The following is an 18,506-nucleotide window of genomic DNA, read 5'->3' as shown; positions in this document are numbered from 1 at the left end:
GAGAGGTGCTCCTCCATGGAACCCCAATACCTTTCTTATCCCAACCAATGCTAATTTCCTCAGGAAACTACGTTAAGCACTACACCCAGCCAGTTATTAATGAAAGCAGTTAAACAAGCCATTATCCTCTTGCCAAAGTTCTAAGACTGGATTCTAAAAACAATTTCATGGGCCACAGTTAAGTCCAACTTACTGGTTTGTTATGAGAGAGCACTCCCACAGCGGGGTCCCAGGGCCTCTTCAGTAGGAGGGACAAGGCCTCAGCTCCAGCAGCCCCGGTCTTCGTGTTGGACGACACGAGCATCCGGTCAATCAAGGTAGGGATCTAGAAGCAAGGGAGAGGAAAGACGCTTCCAGCATGAAGTAGGAGACCCCACCACCAGGATCAGGTGGGAGGACACAGCCCCACTATGAGCCGAGGAGATTTCAACTACACCTCTCAAACTTTCCTCACGAGAGAAAGTACAAATCAGTGCATGGCTGAAAAATATGCCTCCCATCACATTAAAGATAAGTGGATACAGTCCTCTGGAAACCAATCTGGTGACACGCACCAAGAGACTTAAACTTATTCTTATCTCTTTCTTAACAACCTGTATCAGAAATACACACACACACACACACACACACACACACACACACACACACACATACACACACACACACGGGGGCTGGGGGGGTAAGCAAAAGACAAATTCACTCTCAATAATAGTCAAAAAGTGGACACAACATAAAGGCATATACAAGGAAGTAGTTAAGCAAATTATCTACATAATTAGATATCATGGATTAATTTTAAATATTTAAAACAATTTGTAATAACATAGGGAAATAATTTGCTAAAACGTTAAAGGTAAAACAGAATATATAAAAATTATCTCTACTCAGAAAAAATACTACAAGAAAATATGCCAAAAGGTTAATAATGAACTTTATGGAGTTATGAATTTTTTTCCTTTTCAGACATCTGTGTTTTCTGAATTTCCTCAGTGAACACCAGTTGATTTTATAAATTAAAAACAAAACTCTGCACTTACTTCTAGAATACTGCCTTCAAACTGTGGTGTGTTAAAAAAATATGTTATTGTGCCCCAAATAATATATCCTACTATACTGTGTATACAGCTGACCCTTGAACAACACGGGGTTGGATGCCAACCCCCCATTCAGTCGAAAAGCTGTGTATAACTTTACAGTTGGCCCTACGTATCAGTGGTTCCACATTACACCATTATGATTTACCAAAAATGTGACCTCACAGATGTGTAAATATAGGTTTCAGACATGCTGATGCTTACACTGAGAAGAATTATCTGTGTGAATCCCATACTACCCACAAGAGGTCAAAATGACCTAGGGGAAAGGAAACATTTTTAACTGCTAGAGGTAGTTTTCAGAAAAATAAACTTTTTGAGAAACTGGAGAATAAAAACTACTACAGTGATGCAGGCTGTAAAAGTTCAGTCCATAGCTAACATCGTACTCAACAGTGAAAACCTGAAAGCTTTTCCTCTAAGATCAGGAACAAGACAAGGATGCCCACTCACACCACTTTTATTCAGCACAGTATTGGAAGTCCAAGCTAGAACGATTAGGCAAGAAAAAGAAAGGAAAGGCATCCTTTCCGTTAGATTTAGAAAGAAGTAAAACTGTCACTATTTGTAGATGACATCATATTATATAGAGCAAACCCTAGACTCCACCAAAAACAACCATTAGAATAAACGAATTCAGTGAAGTTGCAGGATACAAAATCAATATACAAAAATCTGCTGCATTTCTATACACTAATAGAGAAATTAAGAAAACTTTCTCGTTTACAACAGCATCAAAAAGAATAAAATACCTAGGATTAAATTTAACCAAGGAGGTGAAAGACCTGTACACTGAAATCTATAAGACATTAATGAAAGAAACTAAGACACAAATAAATGGAAAGATATTCTGTGCTCACAGACTGGAAAAAGTAATATTGTTAAAATGTCCATACCACCCAAAGCAATCTACTGTACAAATTCAATGCAATCCCTATCAAAATTCCAGTGGCATTTTTCACAGAAATAGAACAAACAATCCTAAAATTTGTATGGAACCACAAAAGACCCTGAATAGCCAAAGCAATCTTGAGAACAAAGAACAAGGCTGGAGGCATCATGCTTCTTGATTTCAAACTATTTTACAAAGTTGTAGTAATCAAAACAGCATGGCATTGGCATAAAAACAGAATCACAGATGAATGGAACAGATGAGAGAGCCTAGAAATAAGCACATGCATATATGGTCAATTAATTTACAACAAAGGAGCCAAGAACTTACAGTGGGGAAAGGACAGTCTCTTCAATAAATGGTGTTGGGAAAACTGAACAGCTACATGCAAAAGAATGAAACTGGACCACTGTATTACATCCTACACAAAAATTAACTCAGAAAGGATTAAAGACTTGAATGAAGATCTGAAACCATAAAACTCCTAGAAGAAAACATAGGCAGTAAGCTCTTTGACATTAGTCTTGGCAATGATTTTTTTGGATCTGACACCAAAAGTAAAGGCAGCAAAAGCAAAAATAAACAAGTGGGACTACAAACTAAAAAGCTTCTGCATAGCAAAGGAAAACATCAACAAAATGAAAAAGCAACCTACTGAATGGGAGAAAATATTTGCAAATCATGTAGCTGATAAGGGGTTAATATTCAAAACATATGAAGAACTCATGCAACTCAACATCAACAAAATAAACAATCTGGTTAAAAAATGGGCAGATCTGAATAGACATTTTTCCAAAGAAGATATACAGATGACCAACAGGTACACGAAAAGATGCTCAACATTATTAATCATAAGGGAAATACAAATCAAAATCAAAATGAGATATCATCTCACACCTGTTAGAATGGCTATTATCAAAAAGACAAGCATTAACAAATTTTGGCAAGGATGTGGAGAAAAGGGAACCCCTGTGCACATTGGTGAGAATGTAAATTGGTGCAGCTACTACAAAAATCAGTAAGGATGTTCCTCAAAAAATTAAAAACAGAACTATCATATGATCCAGCAATTCCACTTCCGTGTATTTATCTGAAGAAAACAACAATAACTCAAAAAGATATATACACCCCCATGTTCACTGCAGCATTAAGTACAATAGGCAAGATATGGAAACAACCTAAGTGTCCACTGATGGATGATGGATAAAGAAAATGTGGCGTATGTATATATGCCACGTTTTCTACACACACACACACACACACACACACACACGAATATTATTCAGCCATAAAAAAGAAGGAAATCTTGCCACTTGCGAAAACATGGATGGACCCTGAGGGCACTGTGCTAAGTGAAGTTAAGTCAGACAGGGAAACATAAATACCGTATGATCTCACTTGTATGTGGAATCTAAAGAAAAACAAAACAAAAAACCAAACTCGTAGATACAAAGAACAGACTGGTGGTTGCCAGAGGGAGGGGGTGGAGGATAGTGAAATGGGTAAAAGGGATCAAAAAGTACAAAATAAATTAAGCCATGGAATGTAACGTACAGCATGGTGACTACAGTTAATAACACTGTATTCCAGATTTGAAAGTTGCTAAGAGAGTAGATCTTAAAAATTCTCATCATAAGAAAAAAAAAATGTTTGTAACTATGTGTGGTGACATATGTTAACTAGACTTATTGTGGTGATCATCTAGCAATACATACAAATATCAAGTCATTATACTGTATACTTGAAACTAATATAATGCTATATGTCAATTATACCTCAATTAAAATAAAAAATGCAAAGATAGGACAAGAAGATAAGCTGTTCCAGGCAATGATAAGCAAGGACAGTGATCCTAATTTTGAAAGAGCAAGACTAAAAAGGTTTCTGTACAAGAAATGAGGGGAGGGACTTCCCTGGTGGCGCAGTGCTTAAGCATCCGCCTGCCAATGCAGGGGACTCGGGATCGAGCCCTGATCCGGGAAGATCCCATATACCGCGGAGCAACTAGGCCCGTGCACCACAACTACTGAAGCCTACACGCCTAGAGCCCGTGCTCCACAACAAGAGAAGCCACCGCAATGAGAAGCCCGCGCACCGCAACGAAGAGTAGCTCCTGCTCGCTGCAACTAGAGAAAGCCTGCGCGCAGCAATGAAGACCCAGTGCAGCCAAAAATAAATAAATAAATAAATTTTATAAAACAAAAGAAATGAGGGGAATATAACCATGCGACTTTCTCAGTTTAATTCAGGAAACAAATGTTTACGCAACCCAACACTGCTGTTACAAGACACCAGCCTAGTGCTTACTGCGAAGGAATTTAATCTACAAGGGTTAATGAAGACAAGCACACAAACAACAAAAGAGGAGGGGCTGATAAGTGCCATAAAGAAAAATGAGCCTCACACTATGATTCAAACCATCTAACAGAGAAGAGGGAAGCAAGCAGGCAATTTTCATCTGAAGATGCAGCATGTGAAGTGAGATGCACTCTGAAGAATTCTAACAGAAGACGGGGGAAAGCCTTCTAATCAGAGACACCAGATATAAGCAAGAAAGAACAGGGCTTATTCTGGGCACAGATAGCCTGAAGTCGAGAATTTGGGCAAGGAAGTAGGAGGACGAGGACATAAGGCTAGTAACAAAGGCTAGGGCCCAACTGCAAAGGATCTTCACCCTAAACTGGCCATTTCTTGTAACTTACTTTGTCACTGTGAGCCACTCAACACCTTGAGGTAGAGGATCTGACTGAATTAGACTTTAAAAGCTTTTATCTGGCAGTAATAAGAGTACACCTCTCAAATGACAAAGCCTTGAAACTCACTTTCTGTAAATAAGAATACTTAGAAATAATTAATCAATAACCAACTTCTCTGCTTGGAGCCAGGCAGACCAAGCATCCCTGGTCTCTCCAGCACTGCATCTCTCTCAGCAGACAATGAAGAGGCTAGGGTCTATACCTTCTCTGCTCCCCTTACAATAGGTCTGGTGGTGAAAGTAGCTGGGCCAAGAGCACGATCCCATCCACCTGCATTTTCATCCAGCAGGAACATTAGAAGTTGTGGGAAACAACCTAAGTATTTGCTGTGAATCTGAGAGTCGTGGGAACATAAGAGCCTGAAGGGAGACGAACCACTGAGAGCAGAGCCTCAAGCGGACCGCGGCTCACAGTCTGGGACCCTGCTGACTGTGTGTCCTCTGCCATTCCAGCTAACCTACACCATGACCTAGAAGCAGGGCTGGGCAGCATGCACTGTGCACACCTGTGGAGTCCCGCCAGTGGTCCATCATGTTCAATAAACCTGAACACCACTTCATTCACATGCGAACATCCAGACAGTGACTTCAGTGCGGGAGCAGGGCAAACTTCTTTACGAGGGAAATGACCTCCAAGGCATATTGGCCATGCAATGTAAGGCAGAGAAGTGGGCTCTGGGCACTCCTAATACTCATCCCTTAGGGGATATTCACCAATGCCGTACTCTTCCCATAGGTAGAATGCTGTGGAGAACATTTAAAATGCCTGAAATACTCACAAGCCACTGTTCTCGGCCAGGGGCCTGTCGTGGCTCCACACCCACCCTGTGCCCATGCCTGCCCCCTATTCACCTCCTGGGCCAGGGTCTCCACTGCAGAGGGGCAGCACAGGGGGAATTCTGGGACTATCTTTTCTTTTGTCTCTTTCTCCACTAGAAAATAAGCTCCATCAGAGTAGACAGCATTTCTGTCTTGCTCATCCCAGCGCCTGGCACATTATAGGCACAAAATAGTTGAATGTATAAATTAATGTCAAATTTCCTACCATGCATTTCATTAACGCATCTGGTCCTGAGTTTTGTTTTATTTCCACACTAAGCCAGTCTTCTTTTGCTTACAAACAAACTCGGCAACCTTCAAGTAACAAACAGGCAGGAAACAATAAGTCTGGAAATTGGGGGAATATGGCTGGGGAAAGCTGTTGGCCAGGTAAATTATAGCAACAAAGCAGGCCAGCTTCCTGCAAAGGAGAAGAAAACCACTTAAAAAAAAAAGGTGAAGAACTGAAGTAATCCAAGTTGCCTGAGGCCATTCTGTATTGGAGCAAAACACTAAAAATGATGGTAGCACTTATAAATCATTAACAGTTACTGTGGGTTTCCTATGTGCCAAACTTTGTGGCAAGCATTCTATCTCGATTAATGAATTTTCACAAAAATCCTAGATAGGTATTAGTATCAGCCATTTTTTTAGAGATGAGGAAATTGAGACACTAATCCAAGACTACACAGCTAATTAGTAATCAAGATGAGATCAGCCAGGCAGTCTGCCCCCAGAACCTGTACTCCAATCACACCGAACACAGCCCAGTGCAGTAACTGCAACCAAAATAAAGTGCAATCATGAAGAAAAACAGTGTAACTTTGTGCAATACCGTCTAAGTAAGAAAGCAGGGAAAGTTAACGATACGCTTTATAAAGAGTGATTGAAGTGCAAGTGTTGCTACCGAAGGCTCATCATGATGAGGAGAGACCGAGGCATCACATCACGGCGCTTCCTGCTCCGGAACACCTCCCCACGCGCACCCCCACACTCTCAGCACCATGGGTCTGCTTCCTGCCCCCACCTCAACACCCCTCCCTGGTAAACTCCTCATCTTCTCCTTTCTCACCTCACCTCAGACCACAAGCTGCAGGGCTGCAGAGGCTAAACATGTTCTCTGGTTTTCAGGAGGGCTAGAGACATTCACGCCTGGTGAAAACACGAAATGATACCATGTCTCTTATTTTTGATAACAAACCTGTTAGCTTCAGTCATGCCCTCCAGGCTGACCAGGCAATGACCTCGCCCAACCCCACTTCCTGAACCCACAGCGGAGGCTGGCTACCCCAGGACAGGGCAGACGGCAATCACGGCCTCACCTTCCCTTTCAGTGTCTGCAAAGCATCCAGGTAGGCGGCCAGCATGGGCAGACTCAAGGTCTCCACCAGGGTGGTGTGCAGCCACTGGACCAGCTTGGTGTCCCAGCTCACACTCGCCAGAGCTTGCCGCACTCTCCTCGCACACTTGTCCACGGCAACACGGCGCAGCACTGGCTCGTTACAAGCCTGAGAGGTGTAAGTGGGGGGACAAAGTATGAGGGCCACCTCGTTAGCAACGTGAGGTGGGGGTGGGGGGAGCGGGGTGAGGTCAGCTAGCCCGTGAGGCCCGAACTATGGGGAGCCCACGGTGGGCAGGCTTCTAGAGTCTTACCCCTTCGTTGGCCAAGCGGGCAAGCCGATCAGACTGCAGGGCTTTGAGGATCTTGTTGAATAGCTTGTTCTGGGCCATTGTCCAGCCAGTCCTATAAGAGAAACTCTGAGGAATTAAAGTCAAACCCTGGGGATGCTCGCCATGCACGTATACTGTACAAAGAAGATTATGTCATGTTTTTTGTTCCCACTGTGAAACAGTACAACTCAAAGTAGCTTAGAACGAAGCTAAAGCACAACACCCAGATTCTGGTACCAATGCTGCCGATGAACCACCTCAACATATACTTGTATTAACATACACACTACAAGTCAAAACCAGTCACAGAGTCTTTTTGGTGCGAGCAAATGTAATTAATTACCTAGTGGCTAATATAATCCATCAGTAAACAGAAGCATGGCACCATTGCACAGACATATTTGAATTTCACAAGTTTAATATTTCACACAAAAAGGCAGACAGGATGAGAAAGCATTCTGATGTACTAAAACCTCAGACTAAGGTAAGAGGCCTATTTAATCAGCTTTAGGAACGAAAATGTAACAAACGAAGCGGCTCTTCTCCCACTCCTTAAGAATCCACCCCTCACTAACCTGTCTCCCTTTTCCATTTTTTTCCCTGTATATCACACAATTAACAAATTTACTTTTGAATGGTCTGTTCCATATAAGTTAACTCTGTATCATCCCTGCGTATGACCCTGGAAGACACACTTTTACCTTGCTTATGGAAGGCTTTATGGTTCCTCCTCCAGCTCAGCTGTAAACTCCCTGCAGTTAGAAACCTGTCCTACTGCTCCTGTCCCCACCTAATGACACGCAGCACAGCAGTGTGGAGCTGACTAAAGCCCCCCTCCACCCCACTCCTGGCAATCTTAATTACTCTGATACTCCAACTCTGGCCAGTAATCTTCCTAAAGATACTAAGAGAAAGGTAACAGAAGATACCCAATTGTTTACCAACTCTCCCTGCCATAAAAATAAACTGGTGCTTAAATCTCCTTTAAACAATTTTAGGTGGATGCCAGACCCAAAGGAGAACCTGGAACGAGATCAAGGTAGCGCTCCAAATCAGCAGGGAAAAAGCAAACAGGGCTGTGACAACTACCAGCCACCTGGAAAAAGAAAATCTGGATTCCTACACATCACTCTTTACACCAAAGTAAATTGCAAGTGGAATAAAAAGTTAAATAAAAATAAAATGACCAAAGTACTAGGAAAAAACAGTAATTAAAAAAATCTAACTACCTATCTAATCTATATCTTAGAATGAGTAAAACTTTCTATGTATGACCTAAAACCTAGAAGCCATAAAAAGAAGAAAGATAAATGTAACTACATAAAAATTTCAAATTTCTGTAAAGGAAAAAATTAAGTATCATAAATGAAGTCAAAACACAATGAAACAATAACTACTGTTTCATTAAAATAGAAAAAGCCTCTAGAAAACTATTAAGAAAAAGACAAAACACTCAAAACAAAAACAATGGGCAAAGAACATGAAAAGGCAGTTCATGAAAAGGCAGTCAACCCCCTTGGGCCTTCCCTGGTGGTCCAGTGGTTAAGAATCTGCCTTCCAATGCAGGGGATGTGGGTTCGATCCCTGGTTGGGGAAATAAGATCCCACATGCCATGGGGCAGCTAAGCCTGTGCTCTAGAGCCTGCGCGCCACCAACTACAGAACCCGCACGCTGCAACTACTGAGCCCACACGCTCTAGAGCCTGTGTGCCACAACTAGAGAGAAGTCCACACACCACAACGAAGAACCTGGTGCTGCAGCTAAGACCTGATGCCAAATAAATAAATAAATAAATATTAATAAGTAAATGTAGGGACTTCCCTGGTGGTGCAGTGGTTAAGAATCCGCCTGCCAATGCAGGGGACAGGGGTTCGAGCCCTGGTCCGGGAAGATCCCATATGCCGCGGAGCAACTAGGCCCGTGCACCACAACTACTGAAGCCCGTGCACCTAGAGCCCGTGCTCCGCAACAAAGAAAAGCCACCACAATGAGAAGCCCAGGCACCGCAACGAAGAGTAGTCCCCGCTCGCCACAACTAGAGAAAGCCCACGTGTAGCAGCGAAGACCCAATGCAGCCAAAAATAAAATAAATTAATTTTTTAAAAAATGTAGTTATAAGAAGTTCAGTAGTACACTGTTGTGCGGGTGTAAGAAAATAGATCCCTGGAAACTTTGCTGATGGAAATATAAATTAGTACCACCTTTTGGAAAACCAATTTTGGAAAAAAATCAATCAAAAACCTAAATCAGATCATGTCACTCAGCTCAAACCCTTCAATGGCCCCATTTCAATCAGCTGAAAGCCCAAGTCCTTGCAATGGGCTGTCTGGACCCCCCCGCCTCTCCAACCTCATCCTCCATGACTGTCCCCAGCTTACTGTGCTTCCCCACATTGCCCCCTCCCTTTATTTCCCCCATGCACATCCTGCATGCTCTCACAGCACAGACTGGGCCCTAACCATCCATTCCCCTTACCTGAAACAATGGCTCCCTCTCCAATCTCCAGGTCCTCGTTCAAATGTCACCTACTGAGGCTTTCCCTGACTCACCTGTACTTAAAACTGCCGACACCTCACTCCCACCCTGGGATTCCTTATCCCTATCCAGCCATACCACCACCTCACATTGTATCCATTTTATTTATTTATTTGCTTGGTTTGTCTTCCTCTGCTAGAATGTAAAGGCCAAGATGGCCGAGATTGTTGTCCATTTTAAGTGCTACATCCCCAGCACATAAAGCAGTGTCTGACACAGAGTAGGGACTTGAACATCTGCTGAATAGAGAAACAGATGAATTGTGTGCATACTACGTTCTAAATCCTGTAAATAGTGGAGCACAAATTCAAACCCTCTCACTCCCTACCACAGAAGCGCCTGGGTCCTGAGCAGCAGAGGAACACGGATACACCAAGTGGGCAACTGTAAATTGAGCCCTTCACTATACAGGGTGCCTGAACCGCAAGGAAGTTGCTTAAACAACTTCAGCAATCTCCATTTCTCTTACTTTATAACAGACTAGCACCTTTCCCATCATAACCCACCAACCAGACACCCTCTTTTCTACAGGTCATCTCTCTAACAACATGGCCCAGTAAACATGCAGGTGGAAGGCAAATTACCCTTTGTTATGCACACTGCACAGTTATCCCACTATCCTTTCCTTCTGTAAAATAAAATCTCCACCTACCACATCTCCAGTTTGACAACTTACCACAGTTATACAGTCCACGAGAACACTAGCTATGAGCCAGGAGCTGGCTGTGTGCCCTCAGTCTCCTTGACTGTAAAAGAGATGGACTAGATGATCTTCACGGTTCCTTCTAACAGTAAAAAGCTCAGTTAGCTATGACTACTGATGGGAGCAAGCTGAAGTCCAGGATCACAGAATTCTTCAGGGGTACCCTCTACCTGTAGTAGCTTTGTTGCCAAAGCTCAATCCGCCCTAACCTCCAAAGCCTCTCATCCTTTTATAACCCCTTGTGGCATACGAGAAGCAGTCTTAGGTTTCCTGGAATCGTCCTTTTTCTTATTTTCCCATAGCTCTCTTGGCTTAATTTCTGCTACTTCATTAGGATCTGGTCAGTTTTTGTTGTGCCTTGATATTCAGAGAGATTCTGGATTTGGGAGGTAGGGGAGTAGAAGCTTTTACTCCAAGTAGGGACTCAGGATACTTTGGGACCAGGAAGGTTTGTGGGAACCAGCACCTTCCAGCCCACTGGTTCATCATCTCATTTTCCTTCACATTATTTAAATGTACGACACACTAACATGAGTAGCATGTCTCATATGTATAGTGATTCTTGGATGGGCTTGGGGATTTGGTGGTGGTGGGAGGAGACAGAGGATGTCCACAAGTGGTTATAAAAAGCTCTCTGGGGTTTCCCTGGTGGCGCAGTGGTTCAGAGTCCACCTGCCGATGCAGGGGACACGGGTTCGTGCCCCGGTCCAGGAAGATCCCACATGCCGCACAGCGGCTGGGCCCGTGAGCCATGGCCGCTGAGCCTGTGCGTCCAGAGCCTGTGCTCTGCAACGGGAGAGGCCACAACAGTGAGAGGCCCGTGTACCGTAAAAAAAAAAAAAAAAAAAGCTCTCTGGAGATACATGGATATTTCCATTTTAATAAACTTCTTTGCTTTTAATGGCTGGCTCTACCCTACTGGTTGGCATTTAGGTTGTGTCCCTTTTATTGCTATTATAAACAGTCACAGTGACCATCCCTCCTCTCCCCAATACACTCAAACACACATCTATTCTATCCATATCTTTACATGGTTGTGCAAGTATCTCTGAAGGATAAATCTCTTGAAGTGGAAATGAAAGATGTGTTAAAATTTTTGAATTTCAGTTCTGTGAAAATAATATGTATAAAGAACCTGTGACATCTTGAAAGCAGTATTATACTGCAGCCTTACCCCCAGCAGCAATGCTCAGTGATAATCAAACAGGTTAAACAATGAATACAATTTCTTCATGTTCAACAATCTCTTGACCTTTCTCAAAGCCCATTGATCACGTTGCAAACCTTAATCCCAAGGACAGAGAATGAGGTATAATTTTTATTTCTGAGGTACCGACAGTGTTTCCAAAATTATCCTGTTCTTTATTATACAACAGGATGTTTTCTCTATTTGTTTTTCTTACTCTGTATTTATCCTGAAACCCGAAATGACAAGAGCAAGGAAAATGATGTGAACAAAATGGGAGGGGGACTACAAGCTATTTAGAAATTACTACCATACACCAATGTCAGCTGAAATTAAATTGAAAAACCACAATGTTGAGAATCTAAAATCCCCAGAAAAAGTTCTTAGGATTGTTGCTGGATATATAACAAAGTGATTCCAAGAACTGAAACATGTTATCTATATTTTGCCAGTTTCGTGGGAGGCTGGAAAATTAAGTGGGCAGAAAAAAATGATCTAACCCAAGATTAAGAGCATGCAAAAGATATAATTAAGGAAAAATTTAAAAACAGGAGACAGAATTTTAAATACAAGTCTAAACAGTCAAATAGCTGATGGGAACTGTGGTGAGTCAACACGCTCCCCCCACCTAAACCTATTCAATTTTCATGAGTGCAAAAATGCCTTCTCTCCATTGCTTAGATGAGATCAGACACTAATGTTCTCCACGCTCCCACTGAACCCAAATGACACTCTGACTTCTGGCTCCTCTTATCCAAAGCAGCCAAAAAGTCACATCAGTCCCAGAACCTGATATTTTCAAAGGTAATTCTTTCTCTGATACTAATTCAATATTAAAATGTCTAAAGGATTTTTTTTTTAAACCAGAAGGCAAGCAGAGAGAGAGAAAGAACATCAGAGAGAAGAAAAAGGTCACACTTACTTTTTCAGATTATAAAATTCTTTGCTTAAACACCAGGAGAAAGGAAGAGAGGAATGACAGGGACAGAGAGAGGCAGGGAGAGAGGAAGGGAGAGGGAGGGAAAATAAACAACTCAAAGATCTTGAACTCAAAATTTCAAACATCCATCTGAGATTAACACATAGATACATACAATATTGAGAGACATAATTAGAGCAAATTTAGAAAAGAAGAATTTTTTTCAATTGAATTCAGAAGTTCTGATTTCTAAGATAAGACAACCTGCTTTAGGACACTAGATTATTTTACTGAAATGTTGACAACGTCCTAAAATCCATTTGAGAGCAATGCCCCAAAGTATCATATGTCAGCAGTATTTTGTTAAATGTCTTTGAAAAGCTGTTCATCTAATTAAACTTGGCATTTGACAAACATCTGGGGGAAAAAGCTGGTCCAACTTTTTGGGGAAACATTACTACACCAGCAAATGTATAACATTTTCAAAGGTTCTCCAGGTCACACGATTTTGGCATGCAGACACAAGAACGCAATCTAGACCAGAGGTCGGCAAACTTCTTCTATAACGGACTGGATAGTAAATATTTTAGAGTTTGTGTGCCATATGGTTTCCATCACAGCTATGCAACTCCGCAGCTGTAGTGCAAAAGCAGCTACAGACAATACCTAAATGAGTGGGCATGACTGTGTTCCAATAAAACTGTATTTATGGACACTGAAATTTGAATTTCTTGTGTCTTTTTAAAAATTTTTTTCAACCACTTAAAAATGTAAAAACCATTCTTAGCTCATGGGCCATACAAAAATAAGCAATGGGCCGGATTTGGCGCATAGGCCATAGTTTGCCAACCCCTGATCTAGACAATTAAATCAAGAAGAGACGGATATTAAACTATTTCATGAAATATCAGGCATTACTAGAGAAACTCAGAGTCAGTTCGGGCTGGGCGGGGGGGGCTTCATTTTCTAAACATAGAAAGTTATCTGAAGGCAGTTGCTACTAAAATAATTCAAGAGGGTGAAATAGGGCACTAAAAAAGAAAATTAAGTTTCTGAATCCACTGATAAGAGAGGTCAGTAATCTCTCTGAGGAAAAACAGATTTCTAGGGAGCTGTCCTATATAGTCCATGAGTTCTTGATGTGGGAAACTGTAATTTTACATGATTTTATACAGGAAGAAAAGAAGCAGCAATTTAACAATCAAATCAAGGGAAAGAATGGCAACAAGATGATTACAATCAAGCAGAGAGAACTAACTGCAACCTCCAAACAGGCTACAGATCCAGAACTTGGGGACAAGGTCATAAAGTGGTGACCTCTGAAATTGAAGTCAGTAAGTACCATCAAATAATGAAATTAACTGTGTGCAAAAGTAACCTACCTGAAGAGATGGTTTGTAAGCCTGTTGCTAATGGGAGAAGGACGCCTCCAAAATCTCATCAGACACTAAAAGACAAATAATCTGAGATAAACTGAGCGCTAATTAATCATATCAATCTGTGGCAATGTCATAACACAGGGATGGAGGTCCACATGGAGAAAGACAAGCCAAAGATTAGAATCTGTCAGTGTTTCTCTGCAGGACTGGGCAGGTGGAGGTGTGCCCTGGCCTAACTCTGTGGGCCCATCTTGCTTCGAGGAAAGATGGGTGCATCCAGCTACCTTGTTGAAGGAGGGCACCTCCTGTGCAGACTGTCCACTCGCCATCCACTGCGCGAACAGAATAGCTTCCCAGATTCTCCTACTGAGAATCAATGCTCTGGGCCAGGCCACCCCAGTGTCTCATCTGCCTTGCAGTTGTATCTCTCCTTATAAATTAAGAAACTGGTATTCATATGTATTATTAAGTCTCTGATGACTTTGGTAAACATGAAGAGTCCCCCAAAACCTTCTGATCATGACCATGGGCGAACTGATTGAAAAATTCATGCAATTCTCCCATGCAGTTTCTGAAACTGCAAACTGAGGACAAGGCAACCAACACCATAAAGGACACATAAGTGTGAGGCCACCTTGTTCAGCCATAACTAACTGGTCTCTCTTTTTACTACCCTTAAAGAGAAGGTATAGTAGTTGAGAACACTGGGCTCCAGAGTCAGACTGCTCGCTTTAAACAAATCCTTGCTCCACTACTTCCTAAGGTTTCTTCAACTCCCTGAGCTCGGTTTCTTCATTTGTAAAACAGAGATGAAGAAGGGATATGCCTAGGAGAGTTGTGAGATTTAAAAGAGAGAATGCATATGAAGCGCTTGGCACAATGCCTGGCACCTAGAAAGCACTCAACAAACGGTAGTTCTTTTTTGTTACTACCATTGTCAGTATTTTTAGTATTATTAACTGTAACAATGGTGATAAACTACTTTCCTGAATTCACTGACTCCGGTAATACTCTAGTAGCTGATCTTCATTCACAGCAGTTTTCCTCTTTATCTGAAGCTCTAGAGAGCATTTCCCCTTCTTAGGGCACAACGTTAATTCCAATTCAAGACCCCGAACAACTTCTGCAAAAGCTCTTCAGCCAAGGTGCAGAACTGCTCCTCCTTCAACAGCTACTATCCTGATCACATAAGCACACCAGCTCAGTCTCATTCCCTGCTTCCAGCCAAACTCATAAACCATGCCAATTAGCCTCAAACTTTCCTACCCTTCCTCCTATCAAATTACTTCTTTTTCTTCCATTATTATAAAGTAAGAGCTCTCCAACATTATGGCAAGTTTACCACTTACCAACCCCTGATATAAAGATCTTAACACTCCCTTAGTAGGTAAATACATATAGAGAGAGCCATGAGGGAAATGCAAATTAAAACCACAATGAGATGTCACTTCATACCCACTAGAACAGTCATAATAAGAAAAAGACAGATTAAAAACAAGTGTTGCCAAAGATGTGGAGAAACTGGAACTCTCATACACCGCTGGTGGGAATGTAAAATGATGTAGCCCTTTTGGAGAACAATCTGAAAATTCCTCACAAGTTAGACAGAGTAATCATATGATCCAGTAATTCCACTCCTAGGTATATATGCAAGAGAAATGAAAACGTATGTCCACACAAAAACAAGTATATGGGGACTTCCCTGGTGGGCCAGTGGTTAAGAATCCATCTGTCAATGCAGGGGACACGGGTTCGAGCCCTGGTCCAGGAAGATCCCACATGCTGCAGAGCAACTAAGCCCATGCGCCACGACTACTGAGCCTGAGCTCTAGAGCCCTCGAGCCACAACTACTGAGCCCGCATGCCAAGACTACTGAAGCCCCTTTGCCTAGAGCCCGTGCTCCACAACAAGAGAAGCCAGCACAATGAGAAGCCCACACAGCGCAACGAAGAGTAGCCCCCGCTCATCACAACTAGAGAAAGCCCGCAGCAGCAACGAAGACCCAACGCAGACAAAAATAAATAAATTTTTAAAAATACATTTATTTTTTAAAAAACAAGTATATGAACATTCAAAGTGACATTATTCGTAATAGCCAAAAAGTGTTAGCAACCCAAATATCCATCAACAGATGAATGGATAAACAAAATGTGGTACATTCATACCATAGAATATCATTCAGCATTAAAAGGGAATGAAATATTGACACATGCATCAACATGGATGAATCTTGAAAACATTATGCTAAGTGAAAGAATCCAGTCACAAAAGACCACGTTCTGTATGATTCCATCTATATAAAATGTTTGCAAAAGGCAAATTTAGAGAGACAGAAAGTAGACTGGTGGTTGCTAGGCGCTGGAGGAGTTGGGAGGAAATGGGAAGTGACTGCTAATGGGTATGGAGTTTCTTTTGGGGTTAAGGAAAATGTTCATCAAATTGACTGTGGGGATGAATATACTAAAAACCACTGATTGTACACATTAAATAGGTGAATTGTATGGTACGTAAATTTTATCTTCATAAAGTTTTATGTAATAAATAAAAGATAAATAAATATCTGCCAAATGAACAACAAATGACCTAAAGAGGAGTGCTGGGTCCCCACGGCGAGTAGGCTGTAAGAGAAAAAACTAGGCAGCAAACTCATCAAAGTGGGGTGAAGTGTTCCCCCAAAACCACAGACTACAAATCTATTTTTTTTTTTTTTTTGTGGTACGCGGGCCTCTCACTGTCGTGGCCATTACCGTTGCGGAGCACAGGCTCTGGGCGTGCAGGCTCAGCGGCCATGGCTCATGGGCCCAGCCGCTCTGCGGCATGTGGGATCTTCCCGGACCGGGGCATGAACCTGTGTCCCCTGCATCGGCAGGCAGACTCTCAACCACTGCGCCACCAGGGAAGCCCTACAAATCTATTTTTAAAAGCCACTCAAATCAAACATCTGTTAGCTTTTCGTACGACTCCAGAACGTTTTCACTACCCTAATTACAGACAATGTAAATACAGTGTCATACAAATGGACATTTATTTAACAGGGTTTCTTTTTCTAGCAGTCTGGGTAACTCAGACGTACACGTATGTTAGTACATAATGTAACATGTACTATATATGCTAGACAGCAAGTCACACCTATCAAATTTAACTCATTTATTTGTTCAATCAACATTTACTATATGCCTACTATGTGCCAGGCAATGTCCTAGGTGTCAGGGATGGAAAGATGGCTGAGACACAAGCTCTCCTCCCAAGAAGCTCACCGCACAGTGAGCTGAGAGTTGTCATGCAGAGACAGGAGAACATTCTGACTCATGTGGCTACAGATGAAATAAGCTCCTAATAAATGTGTTTCAGTGAAAATGATACACATTTACAGTGCGGTGACTACTAACCCTGGAGTGCCCGGTCTTCTCAGAAGCAGCCTACCTGTTGACGTGCTCCTCCCAGTCCTCTGGAGGGGGAGGTGCATCTGCGTCGGTCCTGGCGAAGATGACATGCCGTTCACACTCATTCATCACGCTGCGTGCCTTCTGATTGTCATAAAGTGGCACAGGGGTTGACGTGACTGTCTCCACATCTATTGGGACATCTGACTCGCTGTAAAGAAGTGAGGAAATAGGACCAGCCACACGTACTTCACACAACACAGGTATTTAACGATCATCTGGTTGCCAAAAATGTCTCTTTAATATAATCAGCTTTTATTTATTTATTTGTTTTGGCTGCGCCGTGCGGCATCTTAGTTCCCCGATCAGGGATCGAACCCGCGCCTCCTGCATTGGAAGCGGGGAGTCTTAACAACTGGACCGCCAGGTAAGTCCCTAATCAGCTTTAAAGTATGCATAAGCATATTATATCCACAAGAAAATTATGATCCAAAGTCATCTTTCCCACACTTGTCTAGATCTCTGCCCTCTGACATGCTGGTATGTGCTGGGGGAACACAAAGTTGTTTTAAAATGAACCTATGCAAAAATGACAAAGAGCTATTTTTTTTAAAAGGACAAATATATTCTCTAAGCATATAGTTGATTGCCTAAACGTGCTTTCCAATACAGTAGGTATAAGCCACGTGGAACTATTTAAATTAATAAAAATTAGAGGGAATTCCCTGGTGGTCCAGTGGTTAGGACTCTGCACTTTCACTGCTGAGGTCCTGGGTTCATTTTCTGGTTGGGGAACTAAGATCCTGAAGCTGTGCAGCGTGGCATAAATAAATAAATAAATAAACAGAATTAAAAATTCAGTTCCTCAGTCACACAAGCCACATTTCAAGTGCTCAACAGACATATCTGCCTAAGGCTACCATGTTGGACAGAACAGATATAGAACATTTCTATCACTACAGAGTTCTGTCGGGCGGTGTTGGTCTAGAGTTTTAAATAAATTCATACAAACTTGCCCTTTCCTTAGCAAGTCAACTGGTAGTTAATGATATGCTATAAAAGCCTATGATTGTCTAAGACAGATCACCTGGAATGCAGACGCCTTAGCTTACTCACTCTGTAAGGAGCCTACAACAGAAACAAACGTAAGTGGATACCTGAAGGATCT

The 18,506-nt window shown here is 42.1% G+C and overlaps 1 protein-coding gene across 9 annotated transcripts in view; it reads right to left on the bottom strand.

Moving 5' to 3' along the window:
• Window positions 1–18,506, bottom strand: part of KANSL3 (KAT8 regulatory NSL complex subunit 3) — a 41,366-nt gene that overhangs the window by 19,488 nt on the left and 3,372 nt on the right. For 7 of the 9 annotated variants that reach the window (XM_060168809.1, XM_060168810.1, XM_060168811.1 and 4 more), the window contains 4 exons: window positions 17,379–17,549; window positions 7,214–7,304; window positions 6,883–7,068; window positions 194–325 (listed from right to left, as the gene is read on the bottom strand). In XM_060168809.1, coding sequence (XP_060024792.1) covers window positions 194–325; window positions 6,883–7,068; window positions 7,214–7,304; window positions 17,379–17,549 — 580 coding nt within the window. Of the gene's footprint in view, window positions 1–193; window positions 326–6,882; window positions 7,069–7,213; window positions 7,305–13,957; window positions 14,037–17,378; window positions 17,550–18,506 lie in introns of those variants that run through there. The other 2 variants (XM_060168815.1, XM_060168816.1) reach the window with 2 other exon arrangements.

The sequence above is a fragment of the Lagenorhynchus albirostris genome, chromosome 13 (assembly GCF_949774975.1).
Source record: "Lagenorhynchus albirostris chromosome 13, mLagAlb1.1, whole genome shotgun sequence".
Taxonomy (NCBI): domain Eukaryota; kingdom Metazoa; phylum Chordata; class Mammalia; order Artiodactyla; family Delphinidae; genus Lagenorhynchus; species Lagenorhynchus albirostris.
Note: the sequence above shows the minus strand (reverse complement) of the source record. Positions and strands in the feature narration are given on the sequence as shown.